At 49.6% G+C, this 24,299-nt stretch overlaps 1 protein-coding gene across 6 annotated transcripts in view; it reads right to left on the bottom strand.

The window, feature by feature from the left end:
* STXBP5L (syntaxin binding protein 5L) overlaps nt 1-2,343 on the bottom strand; it is a 93,170-nt gene extending 90,827 nt beyond the window's left edge. For all 6 annotated transcript variants that reach the window (XM_053457011.1, XM_053457007.1, XM_053457009.1 and 3 more), the window contains exon 1: nt 1,669-2,343. In XM_053457011.1, the coding sequence (XP_053312986.1) occupies nt 1,669-1,872 (204 nt within the window). In that variant the 5' untranslated portion in view covers nt 1,873-2,343. The remainder of the gene's footprint in view (nt 1-1,668) is intronic.
* Between the last annotated feature and the right edge of the window lie 21,956 nt (nt 2,344-24,299).

Below are 24,299 nucleotides of genomic sequence, written 5' to 3'. Positions count from 1 at the left end.
CAGCTGTGCTCGCGTGTTGGTATGCTGCTGTTGAGCTGCTGATCCTTCGAGGGTCAGGACACGTGCCTCCAGCGTGGACAGATCCGCGCGAAGCGCAGAAACCTCATCGCGGACCACTTGCTTGAGCTCTGAGACGAGCAGCGAAAAGTCCGATTTCCACGGTGCGGAAGAGAAAAGTTGAAGCACCTCCGGGGGATGAGATGTGGAAGGTAAGTGCGCCGCCAAGGCGGGCTCCTCCACGGAGGAAGAACTAGCCGGGGAGCAGGCCTCATGGTCTCCAGGGGCCTGGGAGGCCAGGTCCGCCGGGGTCCGGAAATATTCCCGGAGGGAATTAGTAGAGGAGCGCGGACGTTCCCCCGGGGTAGAGGGATCCGTGGCTGACCGTCTGGAGCGACCCATGCTGCAGCAGGAGGGATAAAGGCTGAAGAGAGTGCGAGCGGCGGCGGAGCAGGCAAGTCAAGCAGCCATCTTCCTCGGCGGCCGGACACGCCCCCCCACTTTTCATTTAATACATCGATCACCCTTATAAAAATCACCCCAAAATGTGTTCCGGAGGGTATCTGTCTGCACACATATACAATAAAAGGTATAAGCCTGACCTATATATGGAGAGAGGTCAGAGGAGGCGACTGATGGGGGGAGAGACATATAAATCCATAAAGCGATTTAATAAAGGAGGGGAGCGAAATTTATTTCAAAGGAGGAGAAAAATTACAACAAGAGACCGGAATCCAACACTAGAGAGTCAGAGACTGAGATGGAATGGAAGGCAGTTTTACTTTACTGTGAGGGTGGTAGATAAATGGAACAGCCTCCCAGCTGAGGCGGTAGAGGGTAATACAGTGAGGGGATTAAACACGCATGGGATAGACATACGGCTCCTGAATCTAAGACGTGACCAAAGACTTACTAAGGTTCGAGTCGTTACACAGCTGGGAGTCGGCGCTCAGTTAATTCCATCGGCTTGGGTCGCGCAGGTCGCCCCCCCCCAACGAGGGCCCATTAAATCCTGTTAACTGTGCAAGTGCAGACAGGACTTCCATTTACTGCGACTCCCGGCACATCCCGGCCGGCACGGTGCCCACCCCGGTGACCTTCTCCTGCCCACGGGGGATACTTACTCCCCTTTCTTCCATGCTGGGGGGGGGGGTATGTCTTCTTCCACCCTTTCACTGCCACATTATCCGTGTCATGTTAATAAATAAAACACTAATTCTCTGTAACACGTGACGTCTAATGAATTGCATCCCCTCCGTGCATACGTGTTGCGTGTTACACCGTCCTCGCTATAACAACAGCTTTGCGCTCATCTCAATAACTCCCAGGTAACCTTAACCCCTCGCGTCCCAGGATATGTAGCACTTCTTTCGGCTGTGGAAAGAGTTAAAACGTGTATAAATGGGCGCCGTGCCCGCACTTTTCACGCGTGCGCCGGGTTACTTCACTCTGTTTCTTAATGCGGTTCATTAACCTCTAATGTGCCAAACACTGATCATAAAAGCCTGTCTTATTGTGTTAAAAATCATTTCCCTCGGTGGCCCCGGGGCCGAGCGTCACCTCCTCAGCCGATTCGCTGTGTAATAATAACTATACATTATATATACATTATATATATTTTATATATAACACACGAGGAACACGCCAACCCCCGCCCGGCCCTCTGGTTACCTTGCAGATGTGGAAATGTTCCGAGGTTAGGTTCTCCTGGATTTCGGTGTCTCGGGGGGACACGGCGGCTCCCGAGGGCCCAGACGGATAAAGCGAGCAGCCACCCCCGGCTCCCCCGGCTCCTCCAGGTCCTCCGCCGCCGCCAACCGGGGACAAAGACGACAATCCGTCCAGCAGGACTTTACGGAAGCTGATCTTCTTCATCCTTGATGGCCCACTAGGAGGTCAAGGGGGCGAGCAAGACCACAACGTTCATCCCCCAGAGGAGGAAAAAGTGACCAAATTAAGGAATTCAGTGAATAAAGGAGCGCCTTAGGTTTGAGCGGGACCCGCCATTAATGGAGCCTTTTAATGTAGAACTTCCAGAAAAGTAGAACTTAGTAAAAAAAAAATATTTGGGTATAAATGAGGAGCTTCTAGACTTAATATAACACAAAACCCTAAGACTTCTCCCCAACTTAATTACACCCTACAGGGGAGACACTCCGGGGGGCTTCCCAGATAAAATCCCCGGCAACTAGAAGTTTCCACCATCCGTGAAAATAACATTAAGATACGACATGAGCTCCGGCGCGAAAATAAAGATCCTACACAATACCGGCCCCCGTACGACGCCGTATATCCCGGCTCATCTATACTGACTCCTATAGGAGCCGCCGCTGATAGAACTTTCCAGTCCAGACTCCGGATGCAGACAGCAAAGCGTTTACATTAACCCAGCGGCGAGACTCCTGGAAGCCGTAAAGCTGCAGAATCTACCCCGGCTGGGGCAACGAGATGCCCCGAATCCGATGCCGTCCAGCGTGCAGACTCTACACAAGCTCTTGCCTCCTCATAGACATTAAACTGCTGCACAATAAAGATCCTATACCAGCTATACCTCTATATCATAAAAGCCCCTTCTTCTTCAACATATAGATCCTATACCAGCTATACCTCTATATCATAAAAGCCTCTACCTTCTTCAACATATAGATCCTATACCAGCTATACCTCTATATCATAAAAGCCTCTTCCTTCTTCAACATATAGATCCTATACCAGCTATACCTCTATATCATAAAAGCCTCTTCCTTCTTCAACATATAGATCCTATACCAGCTATACCTCTATATCATAAAAGCCTCTTCCTTCTTCAACATATAGATCCTATACCAGCTATACCTCTATATCATAAAAGCCCCTTCTTCTTCAACATATAGATCCTATACCAGCTATACCTCTATATCATAAAAACCCCTTCCTTCTTCAGTGCACAGACTCTATACCAGCTGTCCTTTCTTCAGATCCTAAATGAGCCAATCCCTGCTGCATAATGCAGTCCTTATTCCAGCTTCTCTCCAGCTATCCAAATAACCCCTCTCCGCCTGAAATCACAGACCCCGGGGCAGATCCCTTCTATCTATCCCAGATATACCCCAGACCCTCTGACAGACCCTGGTGCAGACCCCCTCTATCTATCCCAGACCCCCTGACAGACCCTGGTGCAGACCCCCTCTATCTATCCCAGATATACCCCAGACCCCCTTACAGACCCTGGTGCAGACCCCCTCTATCTATCCCAGATATACCCCAGACCCCCTGACAGACCCTGGTACAGACCCCCTCTGTCTATCCCAGATATACCCCAGACCCCCTGACAGACCCCGGTGCAGACCCCCTCTATCTATCCCAGATATACCCCCAGACCCCAGCAGCTAAATAATCAAATTCCTGCTGCAGTCCTTGACCCTGAGCCCCAACATACCCCTTCCTCCTGCCCCCACACACCCCAGCCCTGTCTCTATGAGGCAGCTCTCCCACCCAGGCTGATGTTGCAGCACTGAGGGCCTGCGCCTGCCCCGGTACAGCCCAGTATACCCCAGTCCAGCCGCCTGGCTGCCCCCTGCCCTGCAGCTCCCTCTCAGGAAGCCGGTGGCACGGATTGAGCCAGCAGCTTGGGACGTGGCGGGCCGCTCCAAGCCCCTCAGCGAACTCCTACTCCGGTACGAGCCCTGGATCAGGAGGGGATGTGGATGAGCACTAAGTCGGCAGGTGTGCAACCTCAGCAAGGGACATGAGGTGAGTGATATGCGGTGCAGTGTCCCGGCCGGCTGTCGCACTCCAGGTGCTCCGGCTGCCCCCCTGGCTCTCTCTTTCCTCCTTGCCCGGCTGCCTCGCTCCCTGCCCGGCTTGGCCGTCAGCGCCTCTCCCTGCTCTGATCGGCACGAGCGCGAAGCTGCTGTCCGAGGTGCTGAGGAGAAAGGGGCGGAACCTAGAGCGCGGGGTGGGCGGGGTGTACCGCTGCAATTCCATAAATAATTCACAGAGTGACAGGCGAGCCCGCCTCCCATGCTTGGGACACGCCCTATCATGTGATCAGAAAACCCATCCTCCAACTCTTCATTCCCGCCTAATCTTTTAGAGTGTAAAGTGATACACGCCCACCTCAAACCTGTAGCCAATCAAAACACACGCGTGCCCACTAAGGGATTCTTACCACCAGCTCCGCTCCTCTCGTTGGTCTTCGCCGCCTCCCAATTTTGTGTCCTCTGATGGTGTGGGCGGGAGTGGGAAGATGTCAATCAAAACTTTACTGGGAGGGGGTTATGATCATCATACCGCGCGCTACGGCAGATAGTGTCTGCTAGATGATTGATATCTGAGCAGGCGAATAGGAGGACGGGCGGGCTGCCACGCCCTATGCTCATACATATATATTTCCTGCCTGACAGGTCTCTGAGGTAAGTAAATGCGCGGGGCGGAGCGCGGAGGCTTCACAGCGGTGAGTGTTAGTTTAGTCAGTTTATTTTTAAAGTGACAGTGTCCTTTTTATTACTTTATTTATATAGCGCCATCATGTTCCGCAGCGCCGTATCATTCATTGGAGCCATTGTGCTTACCGGTCATCTGTTTAATTGTTTTTCTTTGCAGTTCAAATCTCTAATTCCCAAAGAGTGCATGCGCAGAGAGGCAAAGACACCGTAAGACGGTGACGGCATCAAAAAGAAACCATTACGTTATTTCTACGCTAAATTTTATCCAATTGGCATTAGACCTCTTGGGTCACATGATGAGGAGAGGGGTGAGGTTGGACCCTGCCCCCCCCCCGAAATTATTTATTACCCTCCATGCTGGGGGGAGAAAGGGGACAATTATATGACCTTCTTAGTGAATAAGGGGCCCTGAGTGTTTTACTAGATATGGTGTTTGCTTGTAATTATCTTGCGTGTTTCAGGCGAGGACATGCACGTTGTCATTCAGCTCCCATGCCTGCACCTGAAAATCGCAAGATTTACATTCTCACGCATTCTCAAACAACTCGTGTGTTAATGAATGTTAAAGTTATACGAGCGTTAGATTGCTAGGGCATGGTCAGTCTCAACTCGACTCCTTAGTGAATAAGCCCCATAAAATCTTTATCTGTTGTATTAACTTCAAAAACAAAACAAATATGTTCATTTAACACAGAGGTATACACGCTTAAAACGGCACATCAACCAACATAAATAATGACTGCATCACATTGACTGTAATGAGCTTCTGCTGTGGCAAAGACACGTGCTAAATGTCAGTTCCATGTTCCATTGATCTTATTATATGCCAGCGATTAGCACGAGGACACACTTTGCGAAAAACATGGCAATCAAGTTTTGGCTTTGTGTGCTGGGTGATGGCTTCATAACTCTCTTCACCCCTATTATCATTATAACCCCTATCATTCCTATCACCCCCAGTCTTTCACCTCCATCTTTAACCTCCTTCCTGAGAATTCACCTTGTCGGGATGGATCCTCCATGGCAGAACTGGAAATTTCTGCCTCTTCAGATCTGCCTTATTCTTGCTTCATTGTCTAAAAATGCCAGCATATGACATCATAGCTGATGTCTTGGCGTGAACGATTCCTCCTCTACTTTCTTATGAATAAATACTTTAAATCCTTAATACCGTAAATCAAATATGGCGTTGGGTAAAATAATTGCTTTTTTGAACAGAAATGTCAAGATGAGACATTCAAAGAAAAAAGAGATGAAAACCACAAGACAATGTACTTCTCAACATGCGCAGAACGATGTCTAGAACCCCCGCATACTGACATTTGCACTTCAATCAACATTCCGCCGCTATTTACTGATAATATCGGTTCATAAACGCTGCGTCCCCATCACGTGCGAACCGCTTTTAATTTTACGCACCGACCAACATTTTTCATGCCGGCGTCGTGAAAAAAATGCTTAATATTTGTCTTTTTTTTTCTCCTGTGTATACAAACCAACGAATCTTCGGGGAGCGTACTTTTCCTGAAACTATTTTGCCATTTTAGTTAAAAAAAATCCCCCCCGGGGGCATATTATATTTAATTTCATTAAAACGCCACTTTAAACATCCACGCTCCAGCTCCTGGCCTCCGTGAAATCCACGAGAATCCGTAATCATTTGCTGACAGCCGCAGCGGCCCGAGGGCTTATTCCTGCAGGAGGTCTGGCTACATTGTTTCAAGTCAGATAAGACATTTTTTATTTATTTTTTCTCTTTTTTTTTTTTACAAGGAAATGGGAAAACCGTACATGGTTGGGCTGAGAAGGACACTGATGACTCCGGATCCCCCGAGGTGCCATCTTCCTCTGACTGCTGATAGCAATTCTCGGTGTGAATCGGAATTATCGGCGGAACGCACTTGGCTCTGAATTCTATTACCTGTGGGAAGATTAGCCCGGGCTTTATCTTAAAGTGTTTTCATGTTACTGCGGATTTGTAACAGGTACCGATCGGGCCGGCGCTGATTATAGGAAATAGCCGGAGAGCCTTCAAGAACATCTTTCGAGCCGCTTAATATTCAGGGGGACACCGCAACATGGAGGGGGTCTCCTGTATATTACGCGTAATAAACAGACAAGCGGCAAACAATATAGCAGATACCAACAGAATATTGATTTAGAAAAAAGAAAGGAGAAATGAAAACATCAATAGAAGTGCGTCCAGCTCTCGGAATCAGAGCAATTGCAGGAATTTAATCAGGACAAACAGTAGAAAGGCCTGAAACGCCATGATTGGGCCTTTTATTCCTCGGGCTGGGGCTGCGCAAGTTCACAGACATTAGTCAAATCACATCAATTTCTCAAATTGGATTTATCTCCTGCAGTCTCGGACTGGAATGGACGTGCAGCCAGATGGAGGAAGAGTGTGCCCTGGCAGTGAGGAGGGATGGGTAGTGGCAGTGAGGAGGGATGGGTAATGGCAGGGAGGAGGGATGGGTAATGGCAGTGAGGAGGGATGGGTAGTGGCAGTGAGGAGGGATGGGTAGTGGCAGTGAGGAGGGATGGGTAATGGCAGGGAGGAGGGATGGGTAATGGCAGGGAGGAGGGATGGGTAGTGGCAGTGAGGAGGGATGGGTAATGGCAGTGAGGAGGGATGGGTAGTGGCAGTGAGGAGGGATGGGTAGTGGCAGTGAGGAGGGATGGGTAGTGGCAGTGAGGAAGGATGGGTAGTGGCAGTGAGGAGGGATGGGTAGTGGCAGTGAGGAGGGATGGGTAGTGGCAGTGAGGAGGGATGGGTAGTGGCAGTGAGGAAGGATGGGTAGTGGCAGTGAGGAGGGATGGGTAGTGGCAGTGAGGAGGGATGGGTAGTGGCAGTGAGGAGGGGTGGGTAGTGGCAGTGAGGAGGGGTGGGTAATGGCAGTGAGGAGGGATGGGTAATGGCAGTGAGGAGGGATGGGTAGTGGCAGTGAGGAGGGATGGGTAGTGGCAGTGAGGAGGGATGGGTAGTGGCAGTGAGGAGGGATGGGTAATGGCAGTGAGGAGGGATGGGTAGTGGCAGTGAGGAGGGATGGGTAATGGCAGTGAGGAGGGATGGGTAGTGGCAGTGAGGAGGGATGGGTAGTGGCAGTGAGGAGGGATGGGTAATGGCAGGGAGGAGGGATGGGTAATGGCAGGGAGGAGGGATGGGTAGTGGCAGTGAGGAGGGATGGGTAATGGCAGTGAGGAGGGATGGGTAATGGCAGGGAGGAGGGATGGGTAATGGCAGTGAGGAGGGATGGGTAGTGGCAGCGAGGAGGGATGGGTAGTGGCAGCGAGGAGGGATGGGTAATGGCAGTGAGGAGGGATGGGTAATGGCAGTGAGGAGGGATGGGTAATGGCAGTGAGGAGGGATGGGTAGTGGCAGTGAGGAGGGATGGGTAGTGGCAGTGAGGAGGGATGGGTAATGGCAGTGAGGAGGGATGGGTAGTGGCAGGGAGGAGGGATGGGTAGTGGCAGTGAGGAAGGATGGGTAATGGCAGTGAGGAGGGATGGGTAATGGCAGTGAGGAAGGATGGGTAATGGCAGTGAGGAAGGATGGGTAGTGGCAGTGAGGAGGGATGGGTAGTGGCAGTGAGGAAGGATGGGTAGTGGCAGTGAGGAGGGATGGGTAGTGGCAGTGAGGAGGGATGGGTAGTGGCAGCGAGGAGGGATGGGTAGTGGCAGTGAGGAGGGATGGGTAATGGCAGGGAGGAGGGATGGGTAATGGCAGTGAGGAGGGATGGGTAGTGGCAGTGAGGAGGGATGGGTAGTGGCAGTGAGGAGGGATGGGTAATGGCAGTGAGGAGGGATGGGTAGTGGCAGTGAGGAGGGATGGGTAGTGGCAGTGAGGAGGGATGGGTAGTGGCAGTGAGGAGGGATGGGTAATGGCAGTGAGGAGGGATGGGTAATGGCAGGGAGGAGGGATGGGTAATGGCAGTGAGGAGGGATGGGTAGTGGCAGCGAGGAGGGATGGGTAGTGGCAGCGAGGAGGGATGGGTAATGGCAGTGAGGAGGGATGGGTAATGGCAGTGAGGAGGGATGGGTAATGGCAGTGAGGAGGGATGGGTAGTGGCAGCGAGGAGGGATGGGTAGTGGCAGTGAGGAGGGATGGGTAATGGCAGTGAGGAGGGATGGGTAGTGGCAGTGAGGAGGGATGGGTAATGGCAGTGAGGAGGGATGGGTAATGGCAGTGAGGAGGGATGGGTAATGGCAGTGAGGAAGGATGGGTAATGGCAGTGAGGAAGGATGGGTAGTGGCAGTGAGGAGGGATGGGTAGTGGCAGTGAGGAGGGATGGGTAGTGGCAGTGAGGAAGGATGGGTAGTGGCAGTGAGGAGGGATGGGTAATGGCAGTGAGGAGGGATGGGTAGTGGCAGTGAGGAGGGATGGGTAGTGGCAGTGAGGAGGGATGGGTAGTGGCAGTGAGGAAGGATGGGTAATGGCAGTGAGGAGGGATGGGTAGTGGCAGTGAGGAGGGATGGGTAGTGGCAGTGAGGAGGGGTGGGTAGTGGCAGTGAGGAGGGGTGGGTAATGGCAGTGAGGAGGGATGGGTAATGGCAGTGAGGAGGGATGGGTAGTGGCAGTGAGGAGGGATGGGTAGTGGCAGTGAGGAAGGATGGGTAGTGGCAGTGAGGAGGGATGGGTAGTGGCAGTGAGGAGGGATGGGTAGTGGCAGTGAGGAGGGATGGGTAGTGGCAGTGAGGATGGATGGGTAATGGCAGTGAGGAGGGATGGGTAATGGCAGGGAGGAGGGATGGGTAATGGCAGGGAGGAGGGATGGGTAGTGGCAGTGAGGAGGGATGGGTAGTGGCAGTGAGGAGGGATGGGTAGTGGCAGTGAGGAGGGATGGTGGCAAAGAAGCCTCCCGCCAGACAGGCTCCACCGCGCATGTGCCCACCTTAGCACTTAATACCGGTAATTACTAATGTCATCATACCTCATTAATTGCCAGTTGACTCGGACATTTGCTGTGGTGACCTGTTTATTAAGTCCTTTCATATGAATGAAAGCATTTAATGTGGAACATCTAATGAACTGCCGAGGCTTTCACAGCAGCAGAAGGGAACAAATTACCCCCCCCTGAGAGACACACGGCAGCGTTCTGTGGAATATTATAAATAATGTCCGTATGTGTTAAATGGAGAATATCGCAGTCAGGGACCGAGCCCAGCTCCACAGCTAAGGATCATGGGAGTTCAAACGACGCCAGAAATCATCGCTGTGTATAAATGGTGGGGAAATATAAGGCTAGGACGGCGAGACGTGTACTGGGTACTGGGTGCTGGTGGTAGGAGATTCAATTATAAGGAAGGGAGAGAGGACCCCTCTCTATGGCCAGGACCCCTCTCTATGGCCAGGACCCCTCTCTATCGCCAGGACCCCTCTCTATCGCCAGGACCCCTCTCTATCGCCAGGACCCCTCTCTATCGCCAGGACCCCTCTCTATCGCCAGGACCCCCAATCCTAAACAGTGTGTTGTCTCCCGAGCGCTTGGGTTCTGCATGTTGCGGACCGGGTAGACAGATTGCTGAGAGGGGGGTCAGAGACTGAGATGGAACGCAGGGAAGTTTTTCTTTACTGAGAGGGTGGTAGATAAGTGGAACAGCCCCCAGCAGAAGTGGTAGAGGGTAATACAGTGAGGGGATTTAAACATGCATGGGATAGACATACGGTTTGAGTCTTTACAGCGGGAGAGGGGTGACTAGACGGGGGCCGGCAGAGTCTGTTTCTATGTGGTTTGGGTAGACTACGTTTCTAACAATGTGCACAAATAAACCCGTTAAGGCTTCGCTTTTGCATTTCGTGAATCTACCAACTAACTGATGATTTCACTCTTTTAGCTGCTATGTTGTTGTTAACCCTTTAACTTCCATATCCCCCCCCCCGTAACTCTAAGGGTAACATATCTCACGGAGTGACCTTTCCGGGATGAAGCAGAAAGCCGGGCGTTCGTTTTACCGGCTCGAGTTGAAATCCTCTCTGATATGGCGATTGCTGACGTTGTAACGCTTTTGTTTCTGACCCTCTGACTTAGAATAGGAGACAGACTATTAGCCAATTTGCAAATTGAACGTCTCTGTTAATTTATACAGTCTGAAGCATCTTGATTATTATTCTTTATGCAGCTATTAACCCTGCGAATTTATACCTGAGAATTATTGCCGACAGAGAGGCAAAGTGCAAAAAGAGAAGATATTCTACGGAGGCGAGAAAGCACGGAGGGTACGAGCCGGGAAATGCCCCGCAACAGGGCGCGAGACCATCGGCCTGCTTCATACATCCAACCGCCTGTCAATGTCTGCAACGGTCAGTAGATTTCAGCTCGGTGGGAGGTCAGGGAGACCCCGTAATGTCTCCTGCCATGTGCCCACAACTACACATTATACAAGGCATGTCACCGATTCAACTATACATTATACCGGGCACGTCACTGATTCAACTATACATTATACCGGGCACGTCACTGATTCAACTATACATTATACCGGGCACGTCACTGATTCAACTATACATTATACCGGGCACGTCACTGATTCAACTATACATTATACCGGGCACGTCACTGATTCAACTACACATTATACCGGGCACGTCACTGATTCAACTATACATTATACCGGGCACGTCGCTGATTCAACTATACATTATACCGGGCACGTCACTGATTCAACTATACATTATACCGGGCACGTCACTGATTCAACTATACATTATACCGGGCACGTCACTGATTCAACTATACATTATACCGGGCACGTCACTGATTCAACTATACATTATACCGGGCACGTCGCTGATTCAACTATACATTATACCGGGCACGTCACTGATTCAACTATACATTATACCGGGCACGTCACTGATTCAACTATACATTATACCGGGCACGTCGCTGATTCAACTATACATTATACCGGGCACGTCGCTGATTCAACTATACATTATACCGGGCACGTCACTGATTCAACTATACATTATACCGGGCACGTCACTGATTCAACTATACATTATACCGGGCACGTCACTGATTCAACTATACATTATACCGGGCACGTCACTGATTCAACTATACATTATACAGGGCACGTCACTGATTCAACTATACATTATACCGGGCACGTCACTGATTCAACTATACATTATACCGGGCACGTCACTGATTCAACTATACATTATACCGGGCACGTCGCTGATTCAACTATACATTATACCGGGCACGTCACTGATTTAACTATACATTATACCGGGCACGTCACTGATTCAACTACACATTATACCGGGCACGTCGCTGATTCAACTATACATTATACCGGGCACGTCACTGATTCAACTATACATTATACCGGGCACGTCACTGATTCAACTATACATTATACCGGGCACGTCACTGATTCAACTATACATTATACCGGGCACGTCACTGATTCAACTATACATTATACCGGGCACGTCACTGATTCAACTATACATTATACCGGGCACGTCACTGATTCAACTATACATTATACCGGGCACGTCGCTGATTCAACTATACATTATACCGGGCACGTCACTGATTTAACTATACATTATACCGGGCACGTCACTGATTCAACTACACATTATACCGGGCACGTCGCTGATTCAACTATACATTATACCGGGCACGTCGCTGATTCAACTATACATTATACAGGGGGCCAGTCACCGATTCAACTATACATTGTACCGGGCATGTCACTGATTCAACTATACATTATACCGGGCACGTCGCTGATTCAACTATACATTATACAGGGGGCCAGTCACCGATTCAACTATACATTGTACCGGGCATGTCACTGATTCAACTATACATTATACCGGGCACGTCGCTGATTCAACTATACATTATACCGGGCACGTCACTGATTCAACTATACATTATACCGGGCACGTCACTGATTCAACTATACATTATACCGGGCACGTCGCTGATTCAACTATACATTATACCGGGCACGTCGCTGATTCAACTATACATTATACCGGGCACGTCACTGATTCAACTATACATTATACCGGGCACGTCGCTGATTCAACTATACATTATACCGGGCACGTCACTGATTCAACTATACATTATACCGGGCACGTCACTGATTCAACTATACATTATACCGGGCACGTCGCTGATTCAACTATACATTATACCGGGCACGTCACTGATTCAACTATACATTATACCGGGCACGTCACTGATTCAACTATACATTGTACCGGGCACGTCACTGATTCAACTATACATTGTACCGGGCACGTCGCTGATTTAACTATACATTATACCGGGCACGTCACTGATTTAACTATACATTATACAGGACTGGCTCACTGATTAAACTACACATTACACAAGGCATGTCACTAATTTAACTATACATTATACAGGGGGCCAGTCACTGATTTAACTATACATTATACAGGGGGCCAGTCAATGATTTAACTATACATTATAAAAGGGGCCGACACACTCATTTAACTATACACTATACAGGGGCCGGTTCTCTGATATAACTATACATTATACAAGGCTGGCTTAACAATTTAACTAGAAATTATTCAGGGCAGGGTTACTGATTTAACTATACATTATACAGGACCTTGCCTATACATTATACATTATACATGGCCGTCTCACTGATTTTACTATACTTTATACAGGGAACCTGCAAATTCCTGCTTTATGTCATAATCTGCACTGTCACAGGTGTCTCCGGAATAAGGTGAGTGTTTTACAACCTCAAAATATTATAAAAATGTCGGAATAAATAGCTGTGTCTTTTATTCCTGAGTAATTCAACCCAATCAATATCTGTGTAAGCGATCTTGTTGCGGAGGTTTGTTACAGCTGCCAGGGGACCAGTCAACGATATATCTCCAAAAAATGCAATAATATGGCATTGACTGTAAATATAGCTAGTTTTACAGTTTAAATGTGATTAAAGTCAAATAAAAATGTTTTCTTATGGCTGCTTTGCATTAATTTCACAGAATATGGAACTAAAAAGAAAGTGAATGCACTTTATGTTCATTCCTTGGTGGATTAGAATGTCGTTTGGCGGCTGTTACCACAACTAATTTGATTCTATAGATTTCAATTTTATTTGTAAGACTGGCTGGGGCTGTTTAGGACCAGAGAACTGTTTATAAGTCATCGATGTACCAGGCAGAGCTAAGCCAGCTCCAGACCGGTCCTAGCCTAGCTCCAGCCCAGCTCCAGACCGGTCCTAGCCTAGCTCCAGCCCAGCTCCAGCCCGGTCCTAGCCTAGTTTCATACGGATCCGAATATATATATATATATATATGTGTGTGTGTGTGTATGTATGTTTTCACAAGCCTTAAGTAGTAGTTTTGTGTCCACCATTGCAGACTTAGGGGAGGCCACGGCTTTGGTCGTTAGAGTTAAATTTGGAGGTGTTGGAAGTGCGAGGGGAAGATGTCGCAGAATAGGATATTGCGCGAGTTGCAGTTCTGAAGCGAAGCATCCCATCAGGCTGGGCCGTCACTCATACTGGCATACTGCCCAAACCATTAAATGGTTTAATGTCCCAGACAGCCCAGGAAAAGAATGCATTTTAATGTACTTGCTGCAGATGGCGAAAGGGGCACATGCGCATGGATGGGGGATGCTGCAGAATCCCCCCCAATCCTTTATTTAATAGGGACACCACAAAACATTTAAAGGGATCATTGCCGTGTCCCTGACGTTGTGAAGTTGTGCAAGTGCTGGTTCTTCATGGTGGCAGAGTGTGTTCATGTATGGTGTAAGTGTGAGTGTGTGCATTTCTGTATGACTTTAGAGTGTTATTGTATGGTGTTAGAATGAGCGCCTATATATATATATATATATATATATATATTATGTTATTGTATGGTGTTAGAATGAATGTGTGTCAGCTTATGGCGTTAGAATGTCAGGGGTGAGCCTAGCGTTAGTAGTGTGATGGAGGTAGAATCTGTGGATGTTTGTGTAAGTTTATGGAGTTGTGAGTGTGTGCCTCCCGGTCCAGGGCAGTTAGCACATATCATTTCCTAGCTCGAGGGTTATCGAGGGGTGGGAGGAAATAACAGGAAATGACCCCATTGACTGCTCTTATTGTAATATTTCGAGGCGCTGTGGGGGTTTCTGGTGTAGTTTACTTGCACAAATAGCCACTGGCGATAACAAGAACCTCAGGCAGCCGTTACACCCTCACTGCGTCCTCTCTGTGCTTCTACCTCTCGGGGCGATGTGTGTCGTGCCTGGCAGGGCCCACCGACTGTGCGGCCCCTCAAACATACTGTCATCGTATACCTGGCATTCGGGAGAATTCTGCATGAATTGGTTAGGGGGACATCGTGTAAAATTAAAGGTACTGATGTTAATAATATGCCTTCAGGTGAATTGTCTCTTTATATTCCTTCTGCTGCCTCCTGTCACCCTCTGACCCGGCTAATCGTGGACTGGCTACCCATGCTCTTGGCCGATAGCCGTCTCCTCTTCTCTCTAACGTTGCTGATAAGAATCCTTCAGCGCATTTAGTTGCCCAAATCATTCAATCACCGGATTCTCAGGCGCCTTGATAAACGCAGCGTTAGTTATTGGCGGAAGACCCGGCCGATCCGACTAATCCTTCCAGCCTCGCCTGTCATCTGAATCGTTACGGTCTGTGAGGGACAGATACGTAGTCTCAGCATTCTCAGCCGCAACGTGCCCAGTATAAAGCTTAACCCATATATATATATACGGTATATATACGGTATATATAGATTATACACAATAATAGTTTATTCGCTCTCCGGATGGATGAGGTGAAGCACAGGATTCTAGAATCTGCGCAGGAAGAGTATTCGGGGTTCCAAAAAGTTTACTAGAACCCGGACCCTCCGTCTGCCCTTCCGCTTATACATCGGGGGCAATTTCTACGGGGATGTTCACTGCTGGGAGATTGGTGACAAGAAGACTATGGGGCAAAAACATACGCCACAAAACAATCAAAAATGATTTTTTGGATAAAATCAATACTTTATTAATAAGGACTCTCTTCTCAGAGTGGACAGGCAATCACCGGATCGCTCGCTGCTACGGACTACCACTCCATGACACTCAGCCGGCACTATGGGAGTCAGGTCCTGCAGTGGTTGTCTGTCTTGGTAATTGTGTGAAACTTCATCATGGACGGCGGGAGAGCAGGGAGAGAAGCCGAAAATCCAAGAGCCCCAAGTCCCTGCACCCCATACTTACAAAAACAAAGAAAAAACAAACAAAACGTTTAAAAAGGGAGTGTTTTGGAGGTCTTGCTTACTATAAACTTAGTTTTATTAGTGGCTTCTATGCCGTGGAAGAATACAAAGCGAGATTGTAATGTATTCTTTTCTTTCAATTTTTACCCAAATTGTAAAAAAAATGTATAGGTCGGTAATAAGAAATAAAATAAAAAAGTGTAATTTCTGTTAATATGTATAATAAACAAGGAAGGACCGGAAGGGGTTAACTTACCCCATCGGTCTCCCTTTATTTTTATAGATTTCCGCGAGTAAACGGTTTGCGGCGCGTTCGCTCCGGAGGAACAAACTTTTTTTTAAAACACCCCAAACCTGCGTTTGCAGCCGGCGGACTGCTTTCCATCACCGGCGGCTGCCACGGTCGGCGGTGAAAGGCGTTGTTTCTGCGACCCCCTGAGAAGCGGCCGAGACGGGCAGCTCGATAAACAAGATCATAACTCTCTGCGTTAATAACTCTCAGCCATGCCTATAAATACCTGTCAAAGGGAAACCGAGGTCGGTGGCAGCCTGTGGCACAGCCAGTTATCTGCATCCCCAGTAGTGAAGGGTAATAGGAGTAGTTACTGTGTCTTTATTACTGCAAGAAACTTTTGCCATGAAAGCTGAATTCTGATTGGCTTCCAGATATTTTCAGCAAGTTGGAAGTCACCAATCGGATAATTCCCGCTTTCTATTATTCTATTTTATTTATATAGCGCCAACAATTCCCGCAGCGCTTCCTACAGTCCCTACATCCCAAGGGTCTGACAAAGCTAGAACCGACAGACTAAGACGAGCCGTCTCGGCCCATGAGCTTACGATCTTCGGAAAATACTAAGGGCGGCCCCCAGTCTGCTTCAGCATGGGGCAAAACATCTAATCTCACTCCGCTTGCCCAGAGTAGCCCGATTACGAGCCGTATGTGTATATTGATGTTTTTCTGTCGTCGTGGAATATTACAGCGGAAAGAACGTTTCTCGGCGATAAATACTTTTCTGAGGACGAAACGATGGAATTAAATGATCAAAAAACGCACAACACCAAAAAAAAGTTTGAGAATTTGCTCGGCACATATTTTGGGCGCCGGGGCACCGGCCGGGGGGTGGCGGGGATGTGAGTGCGGGCTGCGAGTGAGTGGGCCGATGAGAGGAGTGAGTCAGTAGCGGTGGGAGGGCGGGATGACTCACGCGAGTTTTGCATTTGAAATGATAGGCATGGAAAATGATCCTGTCAGCGTGCATGCACAGCCCGCAGGCACGGGATTAACCGGCACATTAACCCTTTATCACCGGCAAATTAACCCTGTACTGCCGCTGCCGGCGTGGAATCCGCTGGCGCACACGCGCTTTACTGCCCCTCTTGGCGTGGAATTAGCCAGCACGTTAACCCTTTACTGAGACCTCAATGTATAGTAAGGGATCTCAATAAGTCCGGCTTGGAGGGAAAAAGAGAGAGTGGGGGATGGGAGAGAGACATTTAACTACATAAAGAGATTTAACAAAGCACAGGAGACCGGAATCTAACACTAGAGGGGCAGAGGCTGAGATGGAATGGAAGGAAGTTTTACTTTCCAGAGAGAGTGGAAGATAAGTGGAACAGCCTCCCAGCAGAGGTGGTAGAGGGTAATACAGTGAGGGTATTAAACATGCATAGGATAGATATACGGCTCCTGAATCTAAGATGAGACCAACGACTGGTTAAGACGGGCGACTAGACGGCCCGTTGTGGCCCCCGGCTGTAACCTCTGGAAGGTTCTAACTTTTTTTGTTACATTGTATCCAGCATTCGATTGGGAAGAGCTCCCCATTTCTCCTTCAATGCTGTGTAGGCTAGGAAGGCGTTGCACTCTCTTCTAGCAATCAGAGGGTTAATGAGTGCGTTTGGGGCATCACGGTGGGCACCGGGGTAAGAGACTGAGCTGCTGTCACTGACCGGTGACAAGCCTGCGCCACTCATTCCCTCCGGACCACGGGGATGTTGGCAGCTGTTACATGTATGTCAGGTGCTGCGAGCAGCTGCTGCGTTATTTGTCTCTCTATTTATAGCAAGGAGGTAAAGCAAAGAGAGCTGTATGCGGGCCGTACGCCCGACGGGGCGAGCCGGGTGACCCTGCAGATCAATAACACAGCAGATCTCTGCAAACCACACTGAGATCCCCATTACTGACTGCCGGGAGCTGTCTAATGACTCCAGACCCCGGGAGCTGTCTAATGACTCCAGAACCCGGGAGCTGTCTAATGACTCCAGACCCCGGGAGCTGTCTAATGACTCCAGAACCCGGGAGCTGTCTAATGATTCCAGAACCCGGGAGCTGTCTAATGACTCCAGACCCCGGGAGCTGTCTAATGATTCCAGAACCCGGGAGCTGTCTAATGATTCCAGAACCCGGGAGCTGTCTAATGACTCCAGAACCCGGGAGCTGTCTAATGATTCCAGAACCCGGCAGCTGTCTAATGACTCCAGACCCCGGGAGCTGTCTAATGATTCCAGAACCCGGGAGCTGTCTAATGACTCCAGAACCCGGGAGCTGTCTAATGATTCCAGAACCCGGGAGCTGTCTAATGACTCCAGAACCCGGGAGCTGTCTAATGATTCCAGAACCCGGCAGCTGTCTAATGATTCCAGAACCCGGGAGCTGTCTAATGATTCCAGAACCCGGGAGCTGTCTAATGACTCCAGAACCCGGGAGCTGTCTAATGACTCCAGAACCCGGGAGCTGTCTAATGATTCCAGAACCCGGGAGCTGTCTAATGATTCCAGAACCCGGGAGCTGTCTAATGATTCCAGAACCCCGGGAGCTGTCTAATGATTCCAGAACCCGGGAGCTGTCTAATGACTCCAGAACCCGGGAGCTGTCTAATGATTCCAGAACCCGGGAGCTGTCTAATGATTCGAGAACCCGGGAGCTGTCTAATGATTCCAGACCCCGGGAGCTGTCTAATGATTCCAGAACCCGGGATCTGTCTAATGACTCCAGAACCCGGGAGCTGTCTAATGATTCCAGAACCCGGGACCTGTCTAATGATTCCAGACCCCGGGAGCTGTCTAATGATTCCAGAACCCGGGAGCTGTCCAATGATTCCAGAACCCGGGAGCTGTCTAATGACTCCAGAACCCTGGAGCTGTCTAATGATTCCACAACCCGGGAGCTGTCTAATGATTCCAGAACCCGGGAGCTGTCTAATGATTCCAGAACCCGGGAGCTGTCTAATGATTCCAGAACCCGGGAGCTGTCTAATGATTCCAGAACCCGGGAGCTGTCTAATGATTCCAGAACCCGGGACCTGTCTAATGATTCCAGACCCCGGGAGCTGTCTAATGATTCCAGACCCCGGCAGCTGTCTAATGATTCCAGACCCCGGCAGCTGTCTAATGATTCCAGAACCCGGGAGCTGTCTAATGATTCCAGAACCCGGGAGCTAGCAGGTTACACAGACTATACCGGATACATTGTAGCAACGGCTCTCACAATAGTCTTTATACAGAACCCGCCTGCAGATCGGCCCCATCCGGCCCCCGTCTAGTCGCCCGTTTCTCCTGCTGTAACGACTCAAACGTTAATCAGTCGTTGGTCTCGTCTTAGATTCAGGAACCGTATGTCTATCCCATGCATGTTTAATCCCCTCACTTTATTACCCTCTACCATCTCTGCTGGGAGGCCGTTCCACTTATCTAGATTCATGTCTATCCCGTGCATGTTTAATATCCCAGCCCATTTGACTCCGCTCACATTTCCAGTTGATTTTTTTATGTCGTTTTCCATGAAATGTTTCTTTTTTCTCCGTTTTCTCCATTTGCGTCTTTGTTATAATATTTTTCTCCTGGTCTCTCTGCGTTCCAAGGACGCGTCGGCTCTGCTCACGTCCGTAAATAACTGTCTCTGCCGGTCATTAAGCCTTTGGCTGGATCAGCATCATGGGAAGTGCTCTCGCAGCTGGTCGTATGTTGGTGAAATACTCCGTGCAGGAGACCGCCGAGGCCATGGCAGGAACAGAGGATTCTTCCTATCACTTTCCTTGTGTCTCTTGGTGAACGCGCATAAATCATGGGATCCGGGAAGAGAATTTCCTTTCCCGCCATGTGTTGCTTCCGGAATACATTACACTTATTTATATAGCGCCAGCAGAGTCCGTAGCGCTGCTGCTGGGACCAGGAGAGACAAAAAGGCTCCTGAATCTAAGACGAGACCAACGACTGATTAAGGTTTCAGTCTTTACAGCAGGAGAAACGGGCGACTAGACGGGGGCCGGATGGGGCCGATCTGCCGGGAAAGTCCTATATAAAGCTGTTGGGTGCGCTGTGAGCGCCATCACTTCCCTGCTGAAAGAATAACGGCGGATTGATGCACAAAACGGAGCGACGCGGGGGTTAAAGGGATAGAAGGAGAGACGAAATTGGGGGGATTGATGGGCGAGCGCATCCCTCAGTGTACGGGCAACAAACTGAACGGCTGCTCAGCGTGTGAAGTGTGCCCGGCTGTACCATGTGCATATTGTGCCCGGCTGTACCATGTGCCAGGTGTGCCCGGCTGTACCGTGTGCCAGGTGTGCCCGGCTGTACCGTGTGCATATTGTGCCCGGCTGTACCATGTGCCAGGTGTGCCCGGCTGTACCATGCGGGCACCGGCCCTCTCTCAGGCCCGGGGGACTCGGTGATTCTCGCTCCCCTCACGCTGGGCAGATTTCCCAGCCTCACAAATCCAATTATCTGGGATCGGCTGAACGCGGCGGCAGCGATGGCTTCGATTCAACAAATCTGCAAACGAGAAAAATCTGCATAAAGCCAAACGACGCGATTAACGGGGGCTTTAACCCTTTCACCTCTGCAGATCTCCCCAGAACCGGTCGGACCCCTCGTCTGTGTTTGTGGTGTGAAGTGCCGTGTGATAAACAGAGGACCATCAGCACGGGCTACGTGGGGTAAAAGCAGTGCAATCACCATAGTAACCAATATAATGCCCCCACTGATTGATTCCAGAGTCATAACACAGAATGCCGGGGCCCCCAGCGAGCTCTTTTTAGGGCCCTCCCTCTAATCGTGTCATTGCAGTTATATTACGGAGATAATAGACCCCGGGGCCACTTACATCATGATAAGAAGCCCCTCGATGTCTGGCAGCGGACGTCGTTAGTAACAAGAAGTCTTTAGGGGTCCCTTGGGGCCCCTCTAGCGTCACAGGGTCCTACACCAGAGCCCGTTTTGCCCCAGACTTTATATATAACCCCCAATGCCCCCCCCCATCCATCTGCAGGTCATTCGGCTGCCGGCTGCCATCTGATCGTTTCACCCCAGAAATGCCCCGGAATGAATACCGTCTGGTTTAGTAACACGGCGCCCTCCGGAGAGAGAACCTTACAGGAAACACCTGAAGGGGGGCAGACAAAAAATGGCCCAAAGTGGGTGTGGTTTGGACAGAAGTGGGTGTGATGTCACCAGGTGCGAAGTCACACGCGGGAGATAACGTGACCCGCAATCTATACCATGGCTTAGTTTGGAGTGGGCACTCTGAGCCAAATATCTAGAGGGGGGTCTGTTTGCGGACCCCCTGCGATGCACGTCCCCCGCAGCACTGAGGTCTGGATCAGTAAACGCTCCCCCGAATCACCCAAAAACTCTTTTGTTACTTAAGGAAAAACATTTGAAGAATGGCATAGAGCGCCGCGCCGTCTCCGAGCCTCCTACTCATGTCCTCGACAAGCTGTTTGTTACGAACCTGCGCAGCTTCATAATAAAATATCTGCTTATTGCAACTGAACCATCGCTTTCCATCCGCTGATCAAACCAAAGCATCTTCCAAACTTCATGATTCCGACCAAGTTCCCCCAATCAGTCATCAGTATCATCAGGAGCCGTATGTCTATCCCATGCGTGTTTAATCCCCTCACTGTATTACCCTCTACCACCTCTGCTGGGAGGCTGCTCCTCTTATCTACCACCCTCTCAGTAAAGTAAAATTTCCTTCCGCTCCATCTCAGTCTCTGACTCTCTAGTGTTAGATTCCGCTCTCTTTTCTCCTCCTTTGAAATAAATTCCCTCCCGTCCTTTATTAAATCTCTTGATGTATTTAAATGTCTCTCTCCCATTCCCCTCTCTTCTCTCCCCGTCTCTCTCTCTCTCTCTCTCTCTCTCTCCCATCCGCTCTCTCTCTTCTCTCCCCGTCTCTCTCTCTCTCTCCCATCCGCTTGCTCTCTCTTCTCTCCCCGTCTCTCTCTCTCCCATCCGCTCTCTCTCTTCTCTTCCCGTCTCTCTCTCTCTCCCATCCGCTCTCTCTCTTCTCTCCCCGTCTCTCTCTCTCTCTCCCATCCGCTTGCTCTCTCTTCTCTCCCCGTCTCTCTCTCTCCCATCCGCTCTCTCTCTTCTCTCCCCGTCTCTCTCTCTCCCATCCGCTCTCTCTCTTCTCTCCCCGTCTCTCTCTCTCTCCCATCCGCTCTCTCTCTTCTCTCCCCGTCTCTCTCTCTCTCTCCCATCCGCTCTCTCTCTTCTTTCCCCGTCTCTCTCTCCCATCCGCTCTCCCTCTTCTCTCCCCGTCTCTCTTCTCTCCCCCGAGTCGGACATATTGAGATCCCTCCATCCTCCTGATAAGCGCGGCGTGCGGCTCGTGAAACAGCCAAGTGGCATCAATGAGACCCCAGCTGTCCCTTCATCATAACCGCCTTCCCCGGGAAACGCTCTGCGGCGCTGCCTGCGGAATCTCGTAAACCTTCTCTCCACCAACCTGCCATCTCTTATTCCGGGGGGCATTAATAGCCCCCCGTTACTTACCCCATCCCCCCCCAAAATCACGGGATATAGACCATTAACAGCTCTACTGGGGCAGCCAGACCGGCTTCTACCCAATAATGCCCTACAGTGAGGGTAACAGCGTTCACAGACAGGTAATGGGACCCCCGAGACCCCCGGCTGGACAGCCCCGCTCCAATATCCAACATGGATCCCCCGCCCGTAATGACAGTCTGTCCGTTTAATGTTCTTTAATAAGATGTCGCTGATTCCTCCCCGTCGCCTGCGTGTAACTTTGTATCGCATCAGGCTGCGTGGTCGTTGCAGCGAAGCATCGCGTGCCAAGCGCTCTAACCCGTTTAGCGAATAATCTCCTTCCAGTAACAGTCCGCAGATGTCTCCCTCCCCAGACCTGTTTCCTCTCACAGGAACAAGTCACTTAACCCTCTCACTGCCGGGACCTACAGTCACTGAACCATAGGACCCGCCGGCGCATCGGCCCCATCCGGCCCCCGTCTAGTCGCCCGTCTCTCCTGCTGTAACGACTCAAACCTTAATCAGTCGTCGGTCTCGTCTTAGATTCAGGAGCCGTATGTCTATCCCATGCATGTTTAATCCCCTCACTGTATTACCCTCTACCACCTCTGCTGGGAGGCTGCTTGGCTTATTTACCATTGCAACCTTGGCAGACCAATAATAACCACATAAGGATAAAATGCAATTAATAGAAAAAAAATAACAAGAAAAGAAAAATAATCATCGGGGTTCAAAAGCTTTAAATAACGGTGACATAAAACGAAATAAAATAATGTAATGCAAAGAAAACAATACAATAAAAGGGGTTAAATGAATTTATTAACCCTTAGATGCAGACCCCCAGACAGGTATCTGCCCCCCGGCCATGTTTTATTTCACTATTAATCATCCGATTTTCTATATCTGCGTTTTCAGCAGATTTTGGAACATAAACAACGTTTTCATTTCTTCCTAATTTTAAGCAGCAGATTTTTAATATAATTTGAAATATTTTTCTTTTCGTTGTAATTAACTTCGTTCTCCCCTTAAAACAATAAAAAGGCTTTTTTATTCCGCCATTAAATGGATTTGTTTCCCGGAAGAGCCATAATAATAATAATTCAGCGACGTATAAATATCGACAAAAAAGTCTTAATTCAACTTAAAATCATGGAATTGCCAGCTTCATTTATATAACGACACAAAGTCCACGCAAACCACCAACACGCCTGTTACAGGATCTCCATATGTACAGCGTGGGGGAGAGAGAGGGGGGAGAGAGAGGAGAGACAGACGAGAGAAGAAAGATGGAGAGAGGTGGGGAGAAAAAAGAGAGGGGATTAGAGAGAGAGAGAGAGATGGGGAGAGAAGAAAGAGAGTGGGGATGGGAGAGAGAGACAGGGAGAGAATGGAGATGGGAGAGACAAGGGAGAGAGGTTCGGAGAGAGGTTCGGAGAGAAGAGAGAGAGACGGGGAGAAAATAGAGGGAGGAGATGAGAGAGAGACAGCGAGAGAAGAGAGAGTGGATATGGAAGAGATGTCATTGAAATCAGGACTGTACCACAAAGACAGGGCCTGTTGGGAAGTATGTGGTTGCGTGTAATGTTTGCCGTGAGATCATTGCGTGTCGTCCAGAGACATTAAACCTGTTTGCCTTTTGATAACAGGGAGTGCATTTGGCTTTCATCTCCCGCCCCGGACAGATGGCCTCGGGGGTTAAAGCCTCGTTTCGGGGTAAATAAATACCTCAGTTTGTTGGTTAAGGGCCACATAATCTCCACTCGCCCGTCACGCACTCATCACCCTGAACATACTGAGGGCGGCAGCCATGGAGGGGACATCCTGCCCGGCAAAGACCTGCCCCCTCCGGGGTAAATACG

The sequence above is a fragment of the Spea bombifrons genome, chromosome 2 (assembly GCF_027358695.1).
Source record: "Spea bombifrons isolate aSpeBom1 chromosome 2, aSpeBom1.2.pri, whole genome shotgun sequence".
In the NCBI taxonomy this organism is placed as follows: domain Eukaryota; kingdom Metazoa; phylum Chordata; class Amphibia; order Anura; family Pelobatidae; genus Spea; species Spea bombifrons.
This window is presented reverse-complemented; position numbering and strand designations above follow the sequence as displayed.